The following is a 20,203-nucleotide window of genomic DNA, read 5'->3' on the forward strand; positions in this document are numbered from 1 at the left end:
GCCCGGACACAGACGACTTGGACACGTCCACTCCCAGGAAACCTAAATGGACAGTGAGCCAAGAGACTGACCGTGCAGCCAGGTGACTTCAGCATCACGGGAATGAGGGAAACGATTAAAGCTGCCACTTTGGTCAACATGAATAAACCCGTTTTTAGACCAAATGTTCAGCTTCTTTCACGATTTACTGTCAAGTAAAGGGCTTCTTAATCACCTGCTCAGCCCAGAGAAGACGAACTGCAGAGAAGTCAAACCTGGAGCTGTGAGCTCGGGGACGCAGTGGCCCTGGGAAGGCTCGCACAAGCGTGTCTCAGGCACTGGAGACCCAGAGCCACAGGCTTATCTATCAAAATGCAGGTGCAGCAACGTGCTCCGATCCAGACGTGGCGGAGTCGTGCTCTGCCCACGGTGCGGCCCCGTGACCAGCGCAGAGAGGACGTCTGTGTCTCCTAACGCTGCACGTCACGAGGGGCCTCAACCCACGAGTTGTTTTTTTGCATCTACATTTCTGCTTGACTTAATAATTACATATTTAATTCCCCTTTAAAAATCAGAAATTCACAGAGGGTATTTCCAGTACCCAGAATAAATGAATGCCTGCACACGGGCGGGCAGCCTACTTGCCCTGAGTGGAGGATGCAGAATCACACGAACACAAAGACAAGACGCGACTGGCCACGTGAGAAAGGGGGAACCCCTGTTCTCTGCCCCTCCGAGTGCCCGTGGTGCCCCACGAGCCAGGCCCGGGCGCGGCACTTACCCAGCATGAGCAGCACCTTCTGCAGCTCCCCCTGCCTGGCGGAGAAGTACAGCTGCTTCGGGTGGAAGCGAAGCTTCTTGGGCCTGTGGGAAAGCACAGCGTCAGTGATGCTGGGGGCCGAAGGCCTGGGGGTCCCCACCCACCAGCCTCTCAAGTCAAACGCCCCAAACCCACCAATCCTGAAGCATGTCACAGTGAAAGTAAAACCACCCCACAACGGACGGCCGTCGTCTTGGTCACCGCGTGAGACCACCGTGCACAGTCAGACTTGCGCACAGCGTACGAGCACCCGCGTGCTGAATGAGGCCAAGGTAGGCGGCGCGTGTGGCCTGCTCACAGGGGGTGACACGCTGTCCCATGGGCCCCTCCGGCAGGTACGGAAGGTGCCTAGGCAGCGGGAGCCGGAACACAGGAGTGTTTGCTCTGGAACCTGACTGGACAGCTACGTGGGGAACCAGGGGACGGGGAAGGAGCAGGAGCCGGGAGCAGCCTGGGGCCTGCGGTGAGCAGGGACCGTGGGCGGGAACAGGCTCCGAGAGAGGAGCCAGGGCGAGGCCGTCCGGGCGGGAAAGGCGGAGCACGAGGACTCCGTCAGCGCTAGAGCTCTGTCCTCTATCAGGCGACAGGCTGAATGCGCTGCTTCCCCTCCCAGGAGACCCGCCGCAGTGGCCTGTCTGCCTCCCTGGGGAGAGGAGGACGTGGGCCTGTGGGGCCGGAGGGAGGGTGTGGCGTCTGGGAGCTGGCGGGTAAGCCACGGGGCGCCTGGCCTGGCCTGACCTCGCATTGCACAGATGAGTCAGGGACCCGGGAAGTGGCCACTTGAGGCGGGCGCAGGAGTGTCGGGGGAAATGCCCTAAGAGCTCACCACAACTGGCCCCACCTAGGATTTCGCCCTAAGCACAATGAAGAGGACAGTAACTTGCAAAAATTTCCCAAAATAGTGTAAAAATATGCCAGCTGTTATGATGAACAGCATTAATCAAAACGCTACAAAGTATCACAGTGAGGCCATGGAGCAGCACACACGGCGCTGATCAAAACAGGCCCCGAGACGCCTCTAAACCCACAGGTCAGCGCTTACTTCTCCGAGTCCAGAGCAATCAGGGCGCTCTCCAAGGTCTCCTTCCCTGGTCCCTGGGAAAGGCCCGGAGTCGGCCGGATGAGCCCAGCGGGTCCCGACGGATCGAAGCCCTCAGGCGCCTGGGGGCCTGTGCCATGCGGCTTGTCATCCAGCAGTGGCCCAGCCGCGCTGCGGGGGAGGAAACCGGTGGGGCTGAGTCTAGTGGCCACAAACCGCCTTCTGACAGACACCAATGACAGCACAAAACTTGACTGACTCCAACCTAAGTACGCTGCTCTTCTGAAAGAAAACAACCGCCAGCTTGCTCACTGTCTGCTTAGGCCCTGGGTGAGGGGGTCTGGGGTTCAGAATCAAATTTCCTGAGAAACGGGATATTCAAAACTGCAGGCAACTCTTCCAGGACTTCTGGCCCCGTGTCACACCTTCCCTCAAGACTGACTTCACACTCACTCTATCGAGTCCGCGGCCCTCCCCGGAAAAGGAAATCCTGCAGCAGTTTTTACTTAAACTTACAGATTAATGAGGAGGAATAGATACCTTTCTGATTGTTAGTTTTGATACGTCCACAATCTGAGTCTCTTTGAAATGACCATCAATGAAGTTTTAGTTTTTTATGTGACATTTACGTTCTTTTCTCTCTTTCTGCTGGGTAGCTCCTGGGCTTTGCTGCTGTTCTCAAAGCGCATCTCTCTTCGTCCTAGGCCCTGGAGGAGGGTCGCCAACAGGGAATACGGCACCTCCTTCCGCTGTCTCTGTCTTACCTGATCCTCTCACTGACTCCTTTTAGCTTTAAAAATTTTACAGCTACTTCTACCGGATTCTTTTAGGAAGACAATGATATGTGTCTAATATGAACACTTCTGATTCTTTTAGATTGTTTTTTGTCTGCAGCTAGGGCCTTCAAACCTCAAAGCCAAGCACTGCGGTACGCGACTGCAGCAGTTGGTGCTGTTCTGGGTGTGCACAGCCACCTGCAGGGACCAGGCCAGCAGGGAAAGACCGTGAAGCTGCCTCACTGAGGGCCATGTGGAACTGGCTCAGAGACGGGCAACTGAGCCTATCAATCCACTGAAGAGACCTACACACAGTGGCAACAAGGGAGTCTCAGTGTCTCTGAAATGCCAGCACCCACAGTGAGCGTCAGTCGGCTAGAGCCTGCTGGGTGAGACAGCAGAAATCAGTAAGGACCAAGGTGGCGCCATCTCCAGGTAAACCACCCGGAGGGCGTGGCCACGCCCCTGCCAAGCACCTGCCCGTGGTGGTGTCAGCCCTGCCCTCCAGGGCCGAGCCTTTGTCCTGCCCGGGCACCGGCGTCACTGTGGAGGTGGTGTCCGCCTTCGCTATGGTCACCTCTCTGGCCTTGGAGGTCTCCTCCCCGCAGTGGGGGCAGTAGCTGGCACCGTTGACTCTCGAGGCACAGTCTTTGTGGAAACGGTGGGAGATGCTGCTCTCGGGCTGACACTCCATGAAATTACCCTAAAAATGAGAAGAGGGAAAATTGCTTTTCAAAAGTTGGGACTAATATTCAGGAAAACAAACAAAGCACTACTAAGCTGTGCTGCCTCTCACGCCCGGCTGGGCTGAGCGAGCCGGCAGCCAGGCTGGGGGAGTCCAGTCCTGGCTCCCAGTCTCCAGCGCGCGCGAAGGAAGAACAGAGCACCCCACATCTCCTGCCGAGAGAAAGCCGCACCCGATCCTCTCGTGGTTCATTAGCAGATTAGGTTTCCACGTGCATGTGTGAGACGTGCCCCCCAAACCGTGTTATGATGTCAGCACATCACCCGTCTGACACGACAAGAAAAACAAAAAATAAAAAAACAAAGCCGAACCGGGCAGAGGTCACCTCACTGACCCCGTCCCACCCCCGGGACCCAAGAAGGCTAAGGCCTTGCTCTACCTGAGCTAGAGGCTACATGAAAAGAAAAGTCCAAAGAAGGGCCTGGAACAGACCCGTGTTCCGCAGGCTGACGAAGGGACAGAAGTGACCACAGAACACCAAGGATGGCGCCGTCTGGCAATTCAGGCCGCGGGAAACCACCAGGAGGGACCCACAGCAGTAAGAACAGCACGTTCTTGCAGAAAGCTAGAAAAGCAGCTTCTCGCATTTTTAGCAGAAGCAAAAAAAAGGATATTTGAAGACAGGGGAGGGAATAAAGGGTGTGAAATCCGAAGAGAAACCCCCCAGAGTGGCAGCTCCTGGCCCAGGTCCACGGAGGGGCTGCAGGGCCTCTGCGGTGTCTGAAGCTGCCGGCAACGTGACCGCAGGCACCCAGGGGCGCCCACGGCAGGCTCACCCGCGTGGGCGCACAGACACGCATGGGCTCACACAGGTGTGCCCGTGGGCACGAGGCCCGTTTGCAGGGGCCCCTGGGCACCGGTGAGCACAGCTGTTTGATGGAGGACGGAACCGGCAACACCAGGCCCTAGAGGGGCGGCAGGCGCCTCTGCTTGGAGGATGTTCTCTACCCCGACAGGACGCTCACAACCGCTTGAGGCGGCGGGGGCTGAGAGGGCCAGGCCAGGGTCCCGTCATCTCCGGAAGACTGAAGGCTCCCCGGCAGCAGTGGGGAGATGGGGGAGGGATGTAGCTCTAGGGCAAGACACCTCGAGAGCTGTGGTGAGGGGTTTGTGAGGTGCTGGGGACCTCAGGGTGGGCCCCGTCCAGGCTCCGGACGAGCTGCTGGGACGTGTCTGCTGCAGGCTCGCCGTCGGTGGCCTGTCCTGCAGCAGGCGGACGTAGGACGGCAGCACGCTGGTGACCAGATGGCATGTGCTGTACAGGACACAAGAGGCCACCAGGAGGGCTGGGCTCTTACCGCTGTGCAGAAGTAGCCGCAGCCAGGACAGCACTGGTGCTTCACCATGCGGCCCCGGTGGTCTTCACACAGCACCAGGAGGGGCGCCTTGTTGGACGGGCGCATCAGCTCGTACTTGACCACGCTGTTGGTGCACCGGCCCAGCTGCAACCGACAAGACCCAGGGTCCATGAGAGAGCCACGAGGAGACGGCTGTCCCACCCTCCAGGCCCTAGGCGGTGCCCGACACACGGGAGGCTCAGCAAGCGTGAGCCAACCAAAAGAGCAGGGAGCCCTGCGAGGCCGGCCGAGAGCCCTGCAGGATGCCACTGTCTTTTGCACAGCCTGCGGAAGGCGGCCGTCACACGGCCATACCCGGTGTGCCAGGGGCAACAGGCACACGTGCACCAAACCAGAGAACCAGCTGCTTGTCTTGGGCAGAAATCAAGGGAGTGTCAGGGTCAGAGTGGGGCCGGGCACGGAAGGAAAATGGAGACACACCAGGCAAGACGGCCAGGCCAGCCCAGCAGTGGGGAACGGGGCAGCCAACCCGTGGGCCCCCAGTACCCCAGAGCAGCCAGAGCAGCCCACACAGGGCGAGAAGCAGACAACAGAGTCTCCTAGGTCTGCCTGAGGGGCACAGCCACTGGAGGGTTCCCAGAGGACCAGAGTTTGAGGATGCTCCTCCAGGGGCAACAGGGGCTGCTCTGGGGGCGACCCCTGGACGCTGCTGTGCTCTGCCACGCGCCACACAAAGGTTACTGGTTTGCTGCGTAAAGATCTCCGACAGCCCACGAGAAGCAAAAAACAGCCCAACAGAAAAATAAGCCTCTGCTTATTTTTATTGTTAATTCACAGAAGAGCTACAAATGCCCCCAAAACACATGATGAAAAGTTTGAACTTCTTGCTAATGAAAGAAATGCACTGTGAAAAGCCTACGCATTCCTCCCCTCTGCCTGGGGCAATGTCATCGTCAGCCGGTGGCAGGAGCAGGCTGGGGTCCCTGGGGTCTGCAGGAACGGACACACCGAACACTGAGCCCTGCGCAAGCTCCGCCGCAAGCGCTTTGGAGAAAGGAAGGCAAAAGCTTACAAATGCGTCTTCTTCTTTTAAGGGCTGCCTGAGTAAGTGCACAAGCACGTATCTGCAAAGACGCAGCATTTGCAGCAACAGAATACAAACAACCAACATGTCAATCTACAGAACAGTGACCACAGGACGTGCCTGGGTGGCATTAGTGATATACTTGTGAAACCCACGAGGACATCGCTGATGCCCAGAGGAGACTGTATGAGAATCATCCAGGAGTCTTTTTTTTTTTTTTTTAAAGACAGTCTGGGCATCACCCCGTGTCTATGAAACAAAAACTGAAAGGCGTAGGACCAGGGCATGCATACCCTGACCCCCCACCCCACCCCACCCCACACACCACCAACTGCTTCTGCTGTGGACCCTGGTCAAGACCCGTGGACCTAAACCATCCATGGCTACTGATTTTGAAAAATGTTTACAATATTTAAAGGAAAAAATAAGTTTTCTTTAAAAAAAAATTCAATGTAGCATAGACATAGGTCTGGAAGGACATAAAAAATACGAAGACTGATTTCCTCAGTTTTGGAATTAGAGGTGACTGACACTTTCTATTCGTGCATGTATGCAGTGTCTGAGTGTTTTACAGTGAGCACGCATTGCTTATGTCACTGTGAAGACGACAGAGGTGTGTGACTTTGTCTGTGCGACCTGGGAGATGGAGACAGGAGGGCTGGGGACCGAGGGGCTCCAGGCAGGAGGCAGGAGGATCAAGGAAGTGGGTGTTCTGGGAAGAGTCCTTCACATGAATGACAATGGAATCTAGTTAGGGCTGGGAAAAAAGACAGGACAGGCCAGGTGTGGTGGCTCACACCTGTAACCCCAGCACTGTGGGAGGCTGAGGCAGGAGGATCAGTGAGCTGTGATGATGCCACTGCACTCCAGCCTGGGCGACAGGTGGAAGGGAGGGGAGAAATGCAATCAGCGCAGACCACAGCTGGGCTGTGCATGTTGCCACGGCAGCCACAAGCCGCGGGGAGCCACAGCCCCGGACACCAGCGCTCCCTGCCGGCCCCCCTCAGCTCGCACTGGGTGCTCAGCGCTTCCTGCCAGCCCCCCTCAGCTCGCACTGGGTGCTCACAGGCGGCAGGGCAGGTTCAGACCCAGGGAAGCCGCCCTAGAGCCCACGTGGACCCTCCTCCCTCACTGAACAGAGGAGCCAGGAGGGGAAGCCAAACCAGGGCACAGGTAAGAACCTACGATGACTGAGGGAAGGGCTACAATCGAACCCCCTGCTCCCAGTGCAGGGCAGTAAATAGTTCTGGGCCCAGGACCCTGCAGGGAGATGGCTGAGGCCTCCTACACCCGGAGGGCGGTGGGGAGGCCCATCCCCGACGCGAGACTGCGTTTCCCTGCCACGGGCAGGAAGGACAGACCCAGGCGCACAGGGCCTGCCGAGGACTGGCTCCGGGAGGACGGAGGCCCCATGGCCAGGCTGGCCCAGCACTGGGTAACACGCAGCAGTGACCTCCCATGGGGGGCAAGAACACGGAGAGAACCCTCCCTCCCTCACTGAAGTGGAGGCACGCAGGAAAGGCAGAAAGCCAGGGGCGAGGCAGGAGCACAAGGAACTACTGCTACCACGCAGCCACCACCCAGTGCACTGGTCTAAGGACAAGGTGACAACAGAGCAGTGATTCTCCACGGGGGACAATTTGCCCCCCTCAACCTCCCAGGGGCATTTGGCAACATATGGAGACATTTACGGTTGCTATAAATAGGTGATGTAACTAACATCTAGTGGGTAGAGACCAGAAATGCTAAATATTCAACAAAGCGCAGGACAGCCCCCTTCCCCCAAAGATTGGGTCCAAAATATCAACGGTACTGAGGCGGAGAAGCCTTGCTCCAGAGGAATCTGAACCCACTGTCCAGAGAAAAAACCAGCAGCAGAAGCAGACTCAGAGATGAGTGAAATGAATTACAGACTGGGAATTTTAAGAAAGTCAACGTAAATGCTAGAAATCACAAAACACAGTAACAGAGACAAATGCCTTTGACTGGCCCTTAAGCATACTCAACAAGGAAGAAAAAAGAATCAGTGAATTTGAAAAAAAAAGCCAATATAAATCTATACCTAAAATGAAAAGAGAAAAAAAGAGCAGAGCATCAAAGAGCTACGAAACAACGTCAAACAGTTTAATCAGTGTAACCAGAATCCCAGAAAAGGAAGGAAGAAAAGCACAAGGCTGAAGAAGAAAAGCACTAGCGGCCAAGAATTTCCTAAGAATCAGCAGGCATCAAACCAAAGACCCAAGAAGCTCAGACAAAACCTACACAGGATAAACACTGAAAAAGCAAAACAAAACAACAAAGCTACTACACTTACGCACATCATTTTTAAACCAGCGAAAGCCAAAGATAAACAGAAAATCTTGGGGGCAGCCAGAGAAAAAAGACACAGCATACGCAAAGGAACGAAGGTAAGAATTACAGCCAACTTCTCTGAAAAAGCTGTGCGGACAACACTGGAGTTCCATCTCTAAGGGCTGGGGGGAAGCAGAAACTGTCAGCCTAGAATTCTATATCCATAAAAATATCTTTGAAAAATTAAGGCAAACAAACAGAAGCTGAAAGAATTCATCATCAGCAGACTTGTGCCATCAAAAAAAAAAGAGAACAGGTAACGGAAGGTCTTCGGGCACAGGTACTATAACACCAGACAGGAATTTGGACATAAACAAAGAAATAGAGACCTCTGGATATATTTAAGGTGAAGGTTCAGACTACTGTTATGTTTAATCAATTTAAAAAGTAACTACAGGCCGGGCGCGGTGGCTCACGCCTGTAATCCAAGCACTCTGGGAGGCTGAGGAGGGTGGATTGCTCAAGGTCAGGAGTTCGAAACCAGCATGAGCAAGAGCAAGACCCCGTCTCTACTAAAAATAGAAAGAAATTATCTGGCCAACTAATTTATATATAGAAAAAATTAGCCGGGCATGGTGGCACATGCCTGTAGTCCCAGCTACTCGGGAGGCTGAGGCAAGAGGATCGCTTAAGCCCAGGAGTCTGAGGTTGCTGTGAGCTAGGCTGACGCCACAGCATTCACTCTAGCCAGAGCAACAAAGCAACACACTGTCTCAAAAAAAAAAAAAAAGTAACTACAAATAAAAATTATAGCAATATACAGTGGGGTTTTAGCACATACAAAATTAAAATGTAGGACAAAACGCGAGGGAGGATTTGGAACCACACCACTGCAAGAGTCTTACACTGTATGTGTAGTGACATGGTATTAATCGAAGGTAGGTTGTGATAAAGATGTGCCTTGTATACTCCAGGGCAACCACTAAAAATATTTTTAAAAGGTATAAATAATAAAGCCAATATTGGGATAAGCTGGAATCATACAAAATTTCAATCCAAAAGAAGGCATAAAATGAAGAAAAAAGGAGTAACAGACAGCATAAATAAAAAACTATTAAGAAGTTAGATTGTAATCCAGCTGTATTAATAATTACGTTACATGAAGATGATCTAAACACACCAACTTAAAGAACAGAAATTGTCATACAATCATGTATCAGGTAACAGGGTATGTCTTGAGAATTACACCATTAGGCGACTTCGTTGTGAGAACATCAGAGTCTGCGAACCTATGTGGTCCAGCCTGCACGTGAGTTTCACGCTGCCTGTTTCTCCTGGACTACAAACTCACGCAGCCTGGGGCTACACCGTACACGGCAGGTGACTGTAACACAACGGGAAGTGTCTGTGTGTCTAAACACATGCAAACACAGAAAAGGTACCATGTTCACACACTGGAGGCTGAGCATTCCAAACCCGAACATCTGAGACACTCTGGGCCAAAGCATTTCAAGTAAGGGACATTCGACATACATTACGGTCTCAGGGACACTGTCACATATGGGGCCACTCAGTGACAGAAGCACCGTCAGGCAGCACGTGACTGCATTACATGAAGGAGCAAATGCAAGGACACGCTGTCTGCAGGAGACTCATTTTAAATTTAAAGATAGGTTAAAAGTAAAAGGCTGGAAAAAGATGTACCGTCCAAAATTAATCAAAAGAAAGCTGAGCAGCATGTTACTATCAGACAGAGCAGCCTTCAGAGTAAGCGGTTTGAGTGGGGACAGGGACATTGCACAGAGACAACGGGAGTCACTCACCAGAGTGTACACACGTCTCACAACAGAGCTACAGAACAATTCGGCAAAAACTGACAGATCTGAAAGGTCACTCAACACACCCCACTGCAGCTGGAGACTTCAATACTCCTCCCTCGGCAGCAGACACAACAAACGGACAGACAAGGGTCAGAGACCTGAACACCTGGGTCCTGACTGTGCCGGTGGCCACAGAACCATGCGCATTTGTCGCGACGTACAGAACTGTACACAAACAGCGGTGATACTCACTGTGTGTGAACTATGCCCCATAAACCTGGCTGAAAACAAACAGAAAGGAGAAGGTCCGCTTCTGGCCAAGCGGAACAGGCCGAACACCACAGAGACACCCTTCTGGGAAGACAGCGGAGGCCTCAGCACCTCCTGGAATCCCACACAAAGCAGAGGATCGACTGGGCAGCAAAACCAAACCCACAGACAACATCTGTAACAAAACCACGCCGCCAGCCGGTGGGCAGAGACAAACCCTCCCGCCGTGAGAGGAGGACGTGGGTGTCAGGGCGGGAGGAGGAGCACTGAGCGGGGAGCACACGACACCCGCGGGCGCCGCCCCGGGGGGCAGAGCAGGGCAGCCGGGCTGTGGGGCGGGACCTGCAGGGTTGGTGCAGCCCGGCCTCCAGGAGCTCTCAGAGCTCACCTGTTGGGGCCCACCAGCGCAGGAGAAGCTGATGGGGACAGAACAGGGACGGTAGAAGCCAAAGGAACAAACAGGCCCGTCGGCGGTGGGGGGGGACTGTCCAGATAGAGCTCAGGTCTGGTCTAGCAGTTCTCAAGACCTCTGGTGTGAGGGTCTTCTTATAACTCTTAAAAATTATTGAGGGTCCCAAAGAGGTTTTGTTTAAGTAGGTTATTGTATTGATATTTACCATATTTGAGATTAAAATACAGAAAATTTAAAAATATGCATTTAAAAACAGCAATAAACTGGGCTGGGAGCAGCGGATCACGTCTGTAATCCCAGCACTTTGGGAGGCTGAGGTGCAAGGGTCGCTTGAGGCCAGGAGTTTAAGACCAGCCTGGCAACATAGCAAGACTCTGTCTCTACAAAAAATGGAAAAACAATTAGCCAGGCGTGGTGGTGTGCGCTCGTTATCCCAGCACTTTGGGAGGCCCAGGCAGGACGGTCATTTGAACCTGGGAGTGGGGGCTGCAGTGAGCTATGATTGCACCACTGCACTCCAGCCTGGGCAACAGAGCAAGACTCCGTCTCTAAAAACAAAAAACAAAATAAAACAAGGTAAAAACAGCAATAAACCTATCACATGTTAACAAAAAAGAATATATTTTAATGCAAATCTATTTTTCAAAACACAAAAATGTTAATGAGCAGCACTGTTTTACAACAGTTGCAGAATTCTTTAATGTCCAGTTTAATACAGCTGATTCTCATACCTGCTTCTTCACTCCAAGCAGATAATCACGGATATTCTTGTTTGAAACTACACCAAAACTCAACAAGTGGTAGTTTCTTAAAGATTTGTGGCAATACAGAATCTCAAAAGCATTATCAACAAACTTGTAGTACAATTGCCTTAAAATCCATCGTTCTTTCTTGCACTTTGAATGGGTCTTTTACCCTTGCTTGGTTTTGCGACACTGGAAATTAGCAGCTCACTGAGTTACGCGGATCTTCCCAGCATACAAAACTACAAACTCCACTACACGCTCTACGAAAAGGAACATAGCTTCTCAGTATCATCATAAAGACAGTCTGGTCTTCCCGACCCCACGACAGAGTTCAACACGAAGGCGTCCTGTGGGCCCAACACACGGCAGTAACAGGGACACAAATATGTCTAAATACACAAGTTCACAGTGACGTTTACAAGAAAGAATTGCTCAATCTCAGAATTGCTGAATCTCTGTCATCTCAGAAGATGACAGAGAACCAATTCCGTATCATAAAGACTGATAAGCACAGGGAAAGAAGCCATCATTGATCCCGTCTTTCCATTTGAGCTGTACTACTGGCTATTAAAATGGTAGCCAAGACCTGTCTCTTTATAAAACCTTTCCAACCAATAAATGAACCATAAATCATAGGATGAGACCATTTTGAAACTTCCAGTGAATAACAGTGGCTGACGTCAGGAAAAGAGGGACAACAGGCCACTGTGTGCCCCGAGAGTCTTGCACAGGGGAGGGGGAGGGAACTGAGCCCGCGCGGTCTCTGCACCCAGCAACAGTTCTGCGGGAGCACAGAGCTCCACTGAGCCGGGACCGCAGGGTGGAGTCCACACTGCCCAGGGGCTGGGGGCCGCGAGGGGAGGGGCCAAGGGGCGGGGGAGGCAGCGCCACGCATGGCGGGTGAGGAGGAAACCCATGGGTGGGAACAGGGCAGAGAAAAACGGCGAAGTTCTACTTCTGGACCTCAGTGGTGGTTACCAGAGTTCACCTCAGGTGATTCGTAAAGCCCAACCTTTGTTTTGTATGATGTTCTGGATTTATGTTTAATTTTTAAGAAAAAAGTTTACAACACATTCAATATAGAAAAGACCATGAGTGCTAGGAACGCCAAAGGCAGACAGGGAGGTGGAGAGGACACAGAGGAGTAAAGCCGAGCCTTGGACACCGGGGGTTGAGGGAGCACCGGTTTGCTCCTCCGAAAGGAGAAATCAGTAGCTATTTACTCTGCCCGTCGTGATAAGACCTATTTCTGAAGCACCAAAGAGCCCTAGCAGGTAAGGGAACGTTTCCTCTATCAAAGAATTCTAGTATGTGGCTGCAGGAGGAACGACAGAATTGCAAAGTCACTATTTTGCAACTTGTGATGAAAACCTGGATTCAGGAGGTAGTCACGGGCAAAGGCAGGTGAGGGAGGGAGGGAGGGGTGGCCGCTGCAAACTCCCGGATTCACCTCGGCACCACCCCTACCTCCTGGAGCCCCCCCAGAGCAGCCTGCCACAACCAAATCATAAAATAAAAACCTTAGGTGCCTGAACCTACCCAAGGCTTCAGATCTAACTTCCAGGCCACAGGAACTAGAGAAACGACTTACATAACACAGCAAGAAAGCCACCAGCTAAATCCAGGACCTGCCGTCCAGCTTCAGCGGGAGGAAGGGGAAGCAGAGGGATGTTCTGGGTCAAAGGCGACATGAGAGACTAAAGACACTGCAACAAGCTTAACGAGCAGAACCCACTTGGATCCAATTAGAGAAAAAAAGCAAGAGGCATTTCTTTTGACAGTCATTGAACTATGGACTAGGCACTACGTAATAACAGGAAAGTACTGTTCTTTTTGTTACTTGTGAAAATGCACTGCTGTTATGTGAGAAAATGTTTTTTCTTAACAGAAATACATACTGAGATACGTGGTGGTAAAACAGAGTTTAACCCAGTAGCTCAAGACCAAGACAGGACAGGAGGCTGAGAGAAAGCACTGGGGGGCCGCAAAGGCTACGTTCTGCTTTTTCGTTTTAAAACGCTCTTTCAAAAAAGTAAAGGATTCCGTGGCGAGGTCAAGTGTGACAGAGTATGTGGCAGGTGACATGCATGTTTCAGAGGGGGGACCCGCCGGCCACACGTGCTAGGGGTGAGAACCGCCGAGGTGGGTCATCCAGCCAGGCCGGGGCGGGCGGAGCGACGCTGGCGTCCGAGTCAGAGTGGGTGCCGCACACCTGAACCACGGACGTTCAGTTCACGTAGGAAATAAACTTCTGAGCCGCACGCCACGTTGGAGGAGAAACGAGGAAGCCCGCGGTCCTCCAAGGCTGGGCCCTGGACCCGCAGCATCAGGAGAAAAGTGAAATTCCAGCCAGGCGAGATCTGCTGGCCGGGAACCGGACACCGGGGTAGGGGCTGCAGGCAGAGCTGCACCGCCGGACCCCCAGGGCAGCCCTGGCTGGGCTGGATCCTCCCAGCCCAACCCCCGGCACGGCCCACGCTCCCCGACCTCCAGCCCTGCCTGCGCCGCTGGGAGCCAGGACTCTGGACACCCGCCCGACCTCTCTGCCCTCCCTGGCAGGGCTGCCACGAAGACCAGAGCAGCCAGGTGGGCGGAGCCTCGGCACAGGGCCTGGCGCACGGGGAGCACTGTGAGCTGTTGCTGGAGTCAGTGCCTCACTATTGCTACAACTTACAGGTTACACTCAACAACTGTGCTGATGAGGACGGCTCCACTGACCAAAAAGACAAGATTGCCCAGGAATGGCGGCCAGACACCCGCATCGGGACGCGGACAGAACTCAGAGCACCTGTGTGACCTCGTCCCTGGCACACACAAAGCTCGTGTGGCCGCGGGGGTGGCGTATCTCCCGGCCTCACGCCGACAAGCCTCTGCTCAGCCCCTCCCCACGGCCAGCCACGGCCCAGTGGCTCGAGGGCTAAAAGAAATCTTGTCAAAAAGAATTGGAGAGACTCAGAAATCGCGAACTCCCTCTGTGCTCTGCCTGTCCCTCCTGTCCTGTTCCAGAGGGAGCGCGTGGCGGGGCGCAGGCTCACCTTGGCACAACTGTCCCGTCTCTACCCAGCCACTGCCCGCCCCACAGCGGAGTAGGACCACCTTTACAAAAGCATGATCGTAAAGGAAACAACAGGCCACTTGTATTCAGACACAGCCTGCACACCATCTTCCCTTCGAACACGCCTCGGCCCTGTGCTTGGCTTTGCCACCTGCAGCTACCTCACTGGCATTTGCGCGGCTGGCTCTGGGCACAGGCTGCTCAGCGTCCCTGGCTGCGCGGCCCATGGAGGGGGTGTCTGCGGCTCCCCGGGGCAGGGCTAATTTCTTGTTGTGTAAGTGAAAATAAACGGCTTACTTCATGGTCCACACTCTCGGTAGCCATGCACTGGTTGTTGGCCAGGGTGCTGATCTCTCGGCTCTTCGGCGTTTCCATCCGGCAGCTGCAGAGAGGCACTTCCTGGAGGCCGTCCGTCTCCGGCGCGTCCGGACCGTCGGCCAGCCCTAACGTTACAGACACACGTCAGCGCAAGCAATCCTGACCTCGAAAGAACTGTCCAGAAAGCGATCAATTATAGTCTTGACAGTGATCTCGTGTGCAAGGAAATAAACACGGCAAATGGCACTGCATGGCGGGAAGCGTCCAGTGCCCACCGAACACCCGGCACAGCCGAGGGCACAGCACGGCCGCCTGCATGTCTCCAGCTAACACGCTGCCCGCCGGGGCACGAGAGGTGCTTGGTAATCTGTGTTCTCGGACCCAGGGCCTAGGCTCAAAACACAGAGGCTGCACCTTCAGCAGCAGCTGCTAAATCTTTTGGTTTCCACACAAAAAAGCATTCACTACACATTGAGACCTTGTTTTCCTCACTTGGTTTTAGACTTGCAGCTATCAAAAAATGTTTTCAATTTGTAAGGCTTTAAGAGTGGCTTATTGGCCGGGCACGATGACTCACGCCTGTAATCCTAGCGCTCTGGGAGGCCGAGGCGGGTGGATCGCTGGAGCTCAGGAGTTCGAGACCAGCCTGAGGAAGAGCGAGACCCCGTCTCTACTAAAAATAGAAAGAAATTAGCTGGCCAACTAAAAATATATATAGAAAAAAAATTAGCCGGGCATGGTGGCGCATGCCTGTAGTCCCAGCTACTCGGGAGGCTGAGGCAGTAGGATTGCTTGAGCCCAGGAGTTTGAGGTTGCTGTGAGCTAAGCTGACGCCACGGCACTCACTCTAGCCCGGGCAACAGAGCAAGACTCTGTCTCAAAAAAAAAAAAAAAAAAAAAAAAAAAAGAGTGGCTTATTTGTTTCCTAGAGTATCACTCACCTACTTACGACGACAGTCCAAAGAGCCCATTTATTAGGCTGAGAGAAGAGTTGGGGAAAATTAAAAAAAAAATAAACTAGAGGATAATCAGGGCTAAAGAAGTTACTGGCAGTGACAGCAGGAATCACCCCCAGAGCACTGAGGGGGCGGCGCTGGGAGCAGGGCTGGTGCCAGGCGGGCAGCCGGTGGCCACCAGGAAGACCCTTGGACCCAAGTAGCGGCTGCCGCTCCCACAGGAAGCCAGGCGGCGTTCCACACTCTCTCCCTTGTGAAACAAAGGAGAAGCACAAGGTGAACAAGTGCTTCAAACACTCACTATTGACCTCCCTCCATTAAAAATAATTAACTCGAGGCCGGGCGCGGTGGCTCACGCTTGTAATCCTAGCACTCTGGGAGGCCAAGGCGGGCGGATTGTTTGAACTCAGGAGTTTGATACCAGCCTGAGCAAGAGTGAGATCCCATCTCTACTAAAAGTAGAAAGAAATTATATGGACAGCTAAAAATATATATAGAAAAATTAGCTGGGCATGGTGGCGCATGCCTGTAGTCCCAGCTACTCGGGAGGCTGAGGCAGGAGGATCGCTTGAGCCCAGGAGTTTGAGGTTGCTGTGAGCTGGGCTGACGCCACGGCACTCTAGCCCGGGCAACAAAGTGACACTCTGTCTCAAAAAAAATAATAATAATTAAAAATAATTAACTCGTGTTTCCACATCTAAAAAATATACTGTTAAAGTAAATCAAAAGGAAGACAAAGCCAGGCAAGCCAAGGAGGCTGCCCTGACCTTGCTTGATTTGGAAACGTAAATGAAACTGTGCGCTATTTCTTGCAAACGTCTGCATTAAAGAAACATGAAACTTACACTCAACCAGTCGGAAGCAGCCAAGCGACACACACCAGGGAGGGTACAGCGGACAGCCAAGGCAGCTGTGCCTCCCTGGCCAAGCTCACGTCTGCTCTGCTTTACCTCCATGTTGCCTGGGGACAGCCTCCCCTGGGGCTCCCCTGGTGGAGCTCCCAAATCACTTCTGGTGTGGGGCTGCCTCATTCACGAACTGTTGTTTGTGCCTCAGTTTACCTCTGAACAACACCCATGCGGAGTCAGCCACTCTGCTCATCTCTAGCCCGTCTGGAACCTGACACTAGTCACAGCCAGGACGGAACCTGGATCCGTGCAAAGGGCCAATAACACAGTAACTGATACATGAGTCGTATTTAACTCACACCAGTTCTGACCCCAGGGCCTTGCAAAGCACATGTAACTCACACGTCTCTACCTTGGGAGCTATAAGAACTATTTTTCAAGTTGCATATAACTCATGCACAGAAAACAATAAAAAGTAACAAATTTTTCATTAAATTAGAAAGGATCGTTTTGTTTTCGAAGCTTTTATTCTGTTTTCATAATAAAACACTGTGGCCCCAAGGAAAAAAACTGTTTTTCCTCGCGTGGCCGTCGGTGTGACACATGGGGACGGCAGAGCGGCGGCCCCCGCAGGGAGGAGGCTCACGACCGCACCCACCTCGCCATGGTGGCGACGCTCTCCTGCCGCCCGGCCCACCAGCCTCTGCTCGGGTCGCCCGCACCCGGGAAGGTCAGGAAAACGAGGAGGTAAAATTCAAGTCGGGACTGTCACTAGGTGAGAACTGGGAGGGCTTCTGAGACATCCTGCTTAGCGATGCGATTTTACAAACGAGGAAACAGACACGAACTGCACAAAGCAGCTGTCGGGGCAGCATCCTCAGCAGGCTGAGGTGACGCGGGCGAGACCAGGCTCTGACACTCAGGCAACGCCGTCCCCTTGGGCCTGGGCTGTGCTCCCACAGTGGGGAGTCTGCAGGGACAGCAAGGGGAGGATCCCAGGGACTCTCCTCCCGCCCACACTGCCACCCCCGCCCAGCCTCCCGTCCCTCGGCCTGGGCTGGGCGAGCGGGGGCAGAGGCAGCGAGGAGGGACGAAGTGCCAACGGCAGGCGTCCCATCTCCGTGCAGAGACTCTCCTGGGTCCAAGGCTCAGCCTGGACCCTCCTGGGCCACCACCAGAGCCGTCCGCAGCCCGCTGGCCACGTGCACCTGTCCTGTCTGAGGCGCGCTGCCTCTGTCCCCAGGAAGCCTGGCCCTCCACTCTCCTGCCCAGCTCCAGGTGCCTGGCCGCAAGCAAGAGAGCAATGCTGCTGCTTCTGTCCTGTCGGCTCCGCAGGTCAGTCAGTGCTGACCAGGCACGGAAGAGACTTCTGGGAGACCCTCCACAGCGACTCCTCAGCTGCTCTTGCCACAGACGGAGCAGAAACGCCCACAGGCCGCAGGGCCCTCTGTGCCACCTCACGCTCCCGTCACTCAGCAAGCCCAAGGTCACCAGAGGAGTGGATTTGATAAAACGAAATACTATTTCCTGTTCACAACCAAACCTATAACTTCCTGATACCCCCAAATCTAAAAGCAAGTTTAAAAAACTTAAATACACAGTGTTACACTTAACCAAGAAAGCAGGCGCGGTGACTTTGCCAAGGACTTCGCCATGTTCAAGAGGTGGGTGCTTCTGCTCCATTTGGTGGTGCAGGAAGGAAAAATATCATTGTTTCTCTGATGGACAAGCCTAGAGTTTGTGTCTTAAGCTAAAGATACGATTTCTTAAATTACACAGGTGAATCAAACCTCGCCTAGTGTTCAAAACCCTAAAAAGCTGCCTATTTGTCATTTTTAAAATGATCCATTAAGCCCAGCGTCCACCCACAACCCCCCAGTGCAAGGTCCGCGTGGAACGTCAACACTGTGGGATCACAAATGTTCCCATATTATGCTTCAGATACATCTTCCAACGATCAAACAGATATTGGTTACCTGCCATTAATACAAGGGGTTTTTTTGGTAGATGTTTGTTTTTACTGTTACTTAACATTGTCTGAAAAATTCTAGGTAATACAATAAAACATGAAAAAAAGATACAATGATTATAAATGAATGAAAAGATAAACTATAGTTATTTGCAAATGATAAGATTACATTCCTCAAAAACCCAAAGAACTGGCGGAAAATCCTTTAGAATAGAGGTTCTCAAATCTATCTACTCATTGACATCCACATGGGGAAGGTCAAAAACTCTAGCTGCCTGAGCCTCAACCCAGAGGCTATGAGTTAGTTGTTCTCGGGTGTGTCCTAGATTTTGGAATTTGTAAAGATCCCTAAAAGTGATTCTAAAGTGCAGACAAGTTTGGTAGCAATTGTTTTATAATTAATAAATAAGCTCAGTAAATTGGCTGTATCCAAGGCAAAGGTACAAAAATAAATGTTTCCTATTGAAATATGCATTTCAATAGGAAAATATAACAGAAAAAAATATCATTTATAATAGTGACAAACATAAGATACTCAAGAACGGTCTTAGCAAGAGAAGTGTGGTTCTTGCGCAAAGCAAATTCTGACACTGTATTAGGGGCTGTAAGAGGAGCCTTAAATACATGGAGAGATGCAGTGTGTTTATAAACACAACGCAGTTCCAAACAACATCCCAGGAGGATGGGGGGAAGGTGTTAAGCGAAATTTTAAGAAAATTACTTCAAATTTGGATAGAAGAGGTTTTTTTAAAAAAAACAACCAAAACCAACACAAGCATTTTGAAAAATAAGAATGGAGGGTATTTGCCTCACTAGGTGTTGAAGCAGATCTGTAAATGTTGTAATGCTGGTCCACGAATAAGGGAATCAATGGAACAGAGTAAGCGGTTCAGAAAGAGCTCTCACACCAAGGAGCACGCGACACACCAGCGAGGAAGGCAGGGTGCGGTACACGGTACCATGACACAAGCTTTTCAGTGGCTCAGGAAGAACAGCTGACAGAGAAAAGGGCGAGTGAGCGTTAACAACGGGCACAGGAACTTCCTCGGGAGCCGCCGGTGCGCCTGGGACTTTCAGGCACGAGGACAGCGCAGCAGCTGTATCTCATCCCTCAGGGAACGTGCCCGAGAACTGACAGCTCAACACTACCCAGAAGACATTTTCCACTCAGGGTCCACGCTGGAGACCAGTCCCCAAAGTCCTGTCCCCGTGCACACCCGAGACACAGCCAGGCAGAGGAGTGCCTCCTCCCCAGGGCCCCTGCGGAGAGCGAAGGGAGACGACCAGCACACACTGCGCCTGCCTGGGGTGCGTCCCACCTCCCCCCGGGGGGCTTCCAGGACTTCTGCTTCCGACTTGAATGCTCTGAGGCACAGCACAGGCGCTCTGTACCACGCCTACGCGGTCACCTTTAAGTGACATGTGTGCCCAAATTTCCCACTAGCACCCACCAGGGGGCACCCGGCTAGCGGACAGAGAACCAGGATGGTGCCCGGCCGCGGGCGCAACACGGCACTCACCTTCAGCTCCCGAGGACAGGATCCCTTTGACGCGCAGCTCCAGGGAGTCCAGAGAAACTTCCACATACCCTGTGCTGCCGCCTGGCGCCGTGGGCTCTGTGCTTCCCGAAGACGACTTATAAGCCTCAGAACCTAGATGCAAAACGCACAGACCGTGAGTCACTGCGCAGAGACCCACCCGCCCAGAGGACGGGCAGCCAAGCCCCAGGACACGGGCCGGCTCTGGGCCGTCTGCAAAGACAGACGGAAACCCACT

The 20,203-nt window shown here is 52.9% G+C and overlaps 1 protein-coding gene and 1 pseudogene across 14 annotated transcripts in view; one reads left to right on the forward strand and one right to left on the reverse strand.

Moving 5' to 3' along the window:
* Positions 1–20,203, reverse strand: part of EHMT1 (euchromatic histone lysine methyltransferase 1) — a 169,602-nt gene that overhangs the window by 38,674 nt on the left and 110,725 nt on the right. For 12 of the 14 annotated variants that reach the window (XM_045563176.1, XM_045563178.1, XM_045563187.1 and 9 more), the window contains 6 exons: positions 19,948–20,079; positions 14,634–14,779; positions 4,658–4,801; positions 3,091–3,317; positions 1,842–2,009; positions 761–843 (listed from right to left, as the gene is read on the reverse strand). In XM_045563176.1, the coding sequence (XP_045419132.1) occupies positions 761–843; positions 1,842–2,009; positions 3,091–3,317; positions 4,658–4,801; positions 14,634–14,779; positions 19,948–20,079 (900 nt within the window). The remainder of the gene's footprint in view (positions 1–760; positions 844–1,841; positions 2,010–3,090; positions 3,318–4,657; positions 4,802–14,633; positions 14,780–19,947; positions 20,080–20,203) is intronic. The other 2 variants (XM_045563188.1, XM_045563183.1) reach the window with 1 other exon arrangement.
* Positions 3,535–3,632, forward strand: LOC123646812 (annotated as a pseudogene).

This window comes from Lemur catta, chromosome 10, assembly GCF_020740605.2.
Source record: "Lemur catta isolate mLemCat1 chromosome 10, mLemCat1.pri, whole genome shotgun sequence".
NCBI lineage: Eukaryota > Metazoa > Chordata > Mammalia > Primates > Lemuridae > Lemur > Lemur catta.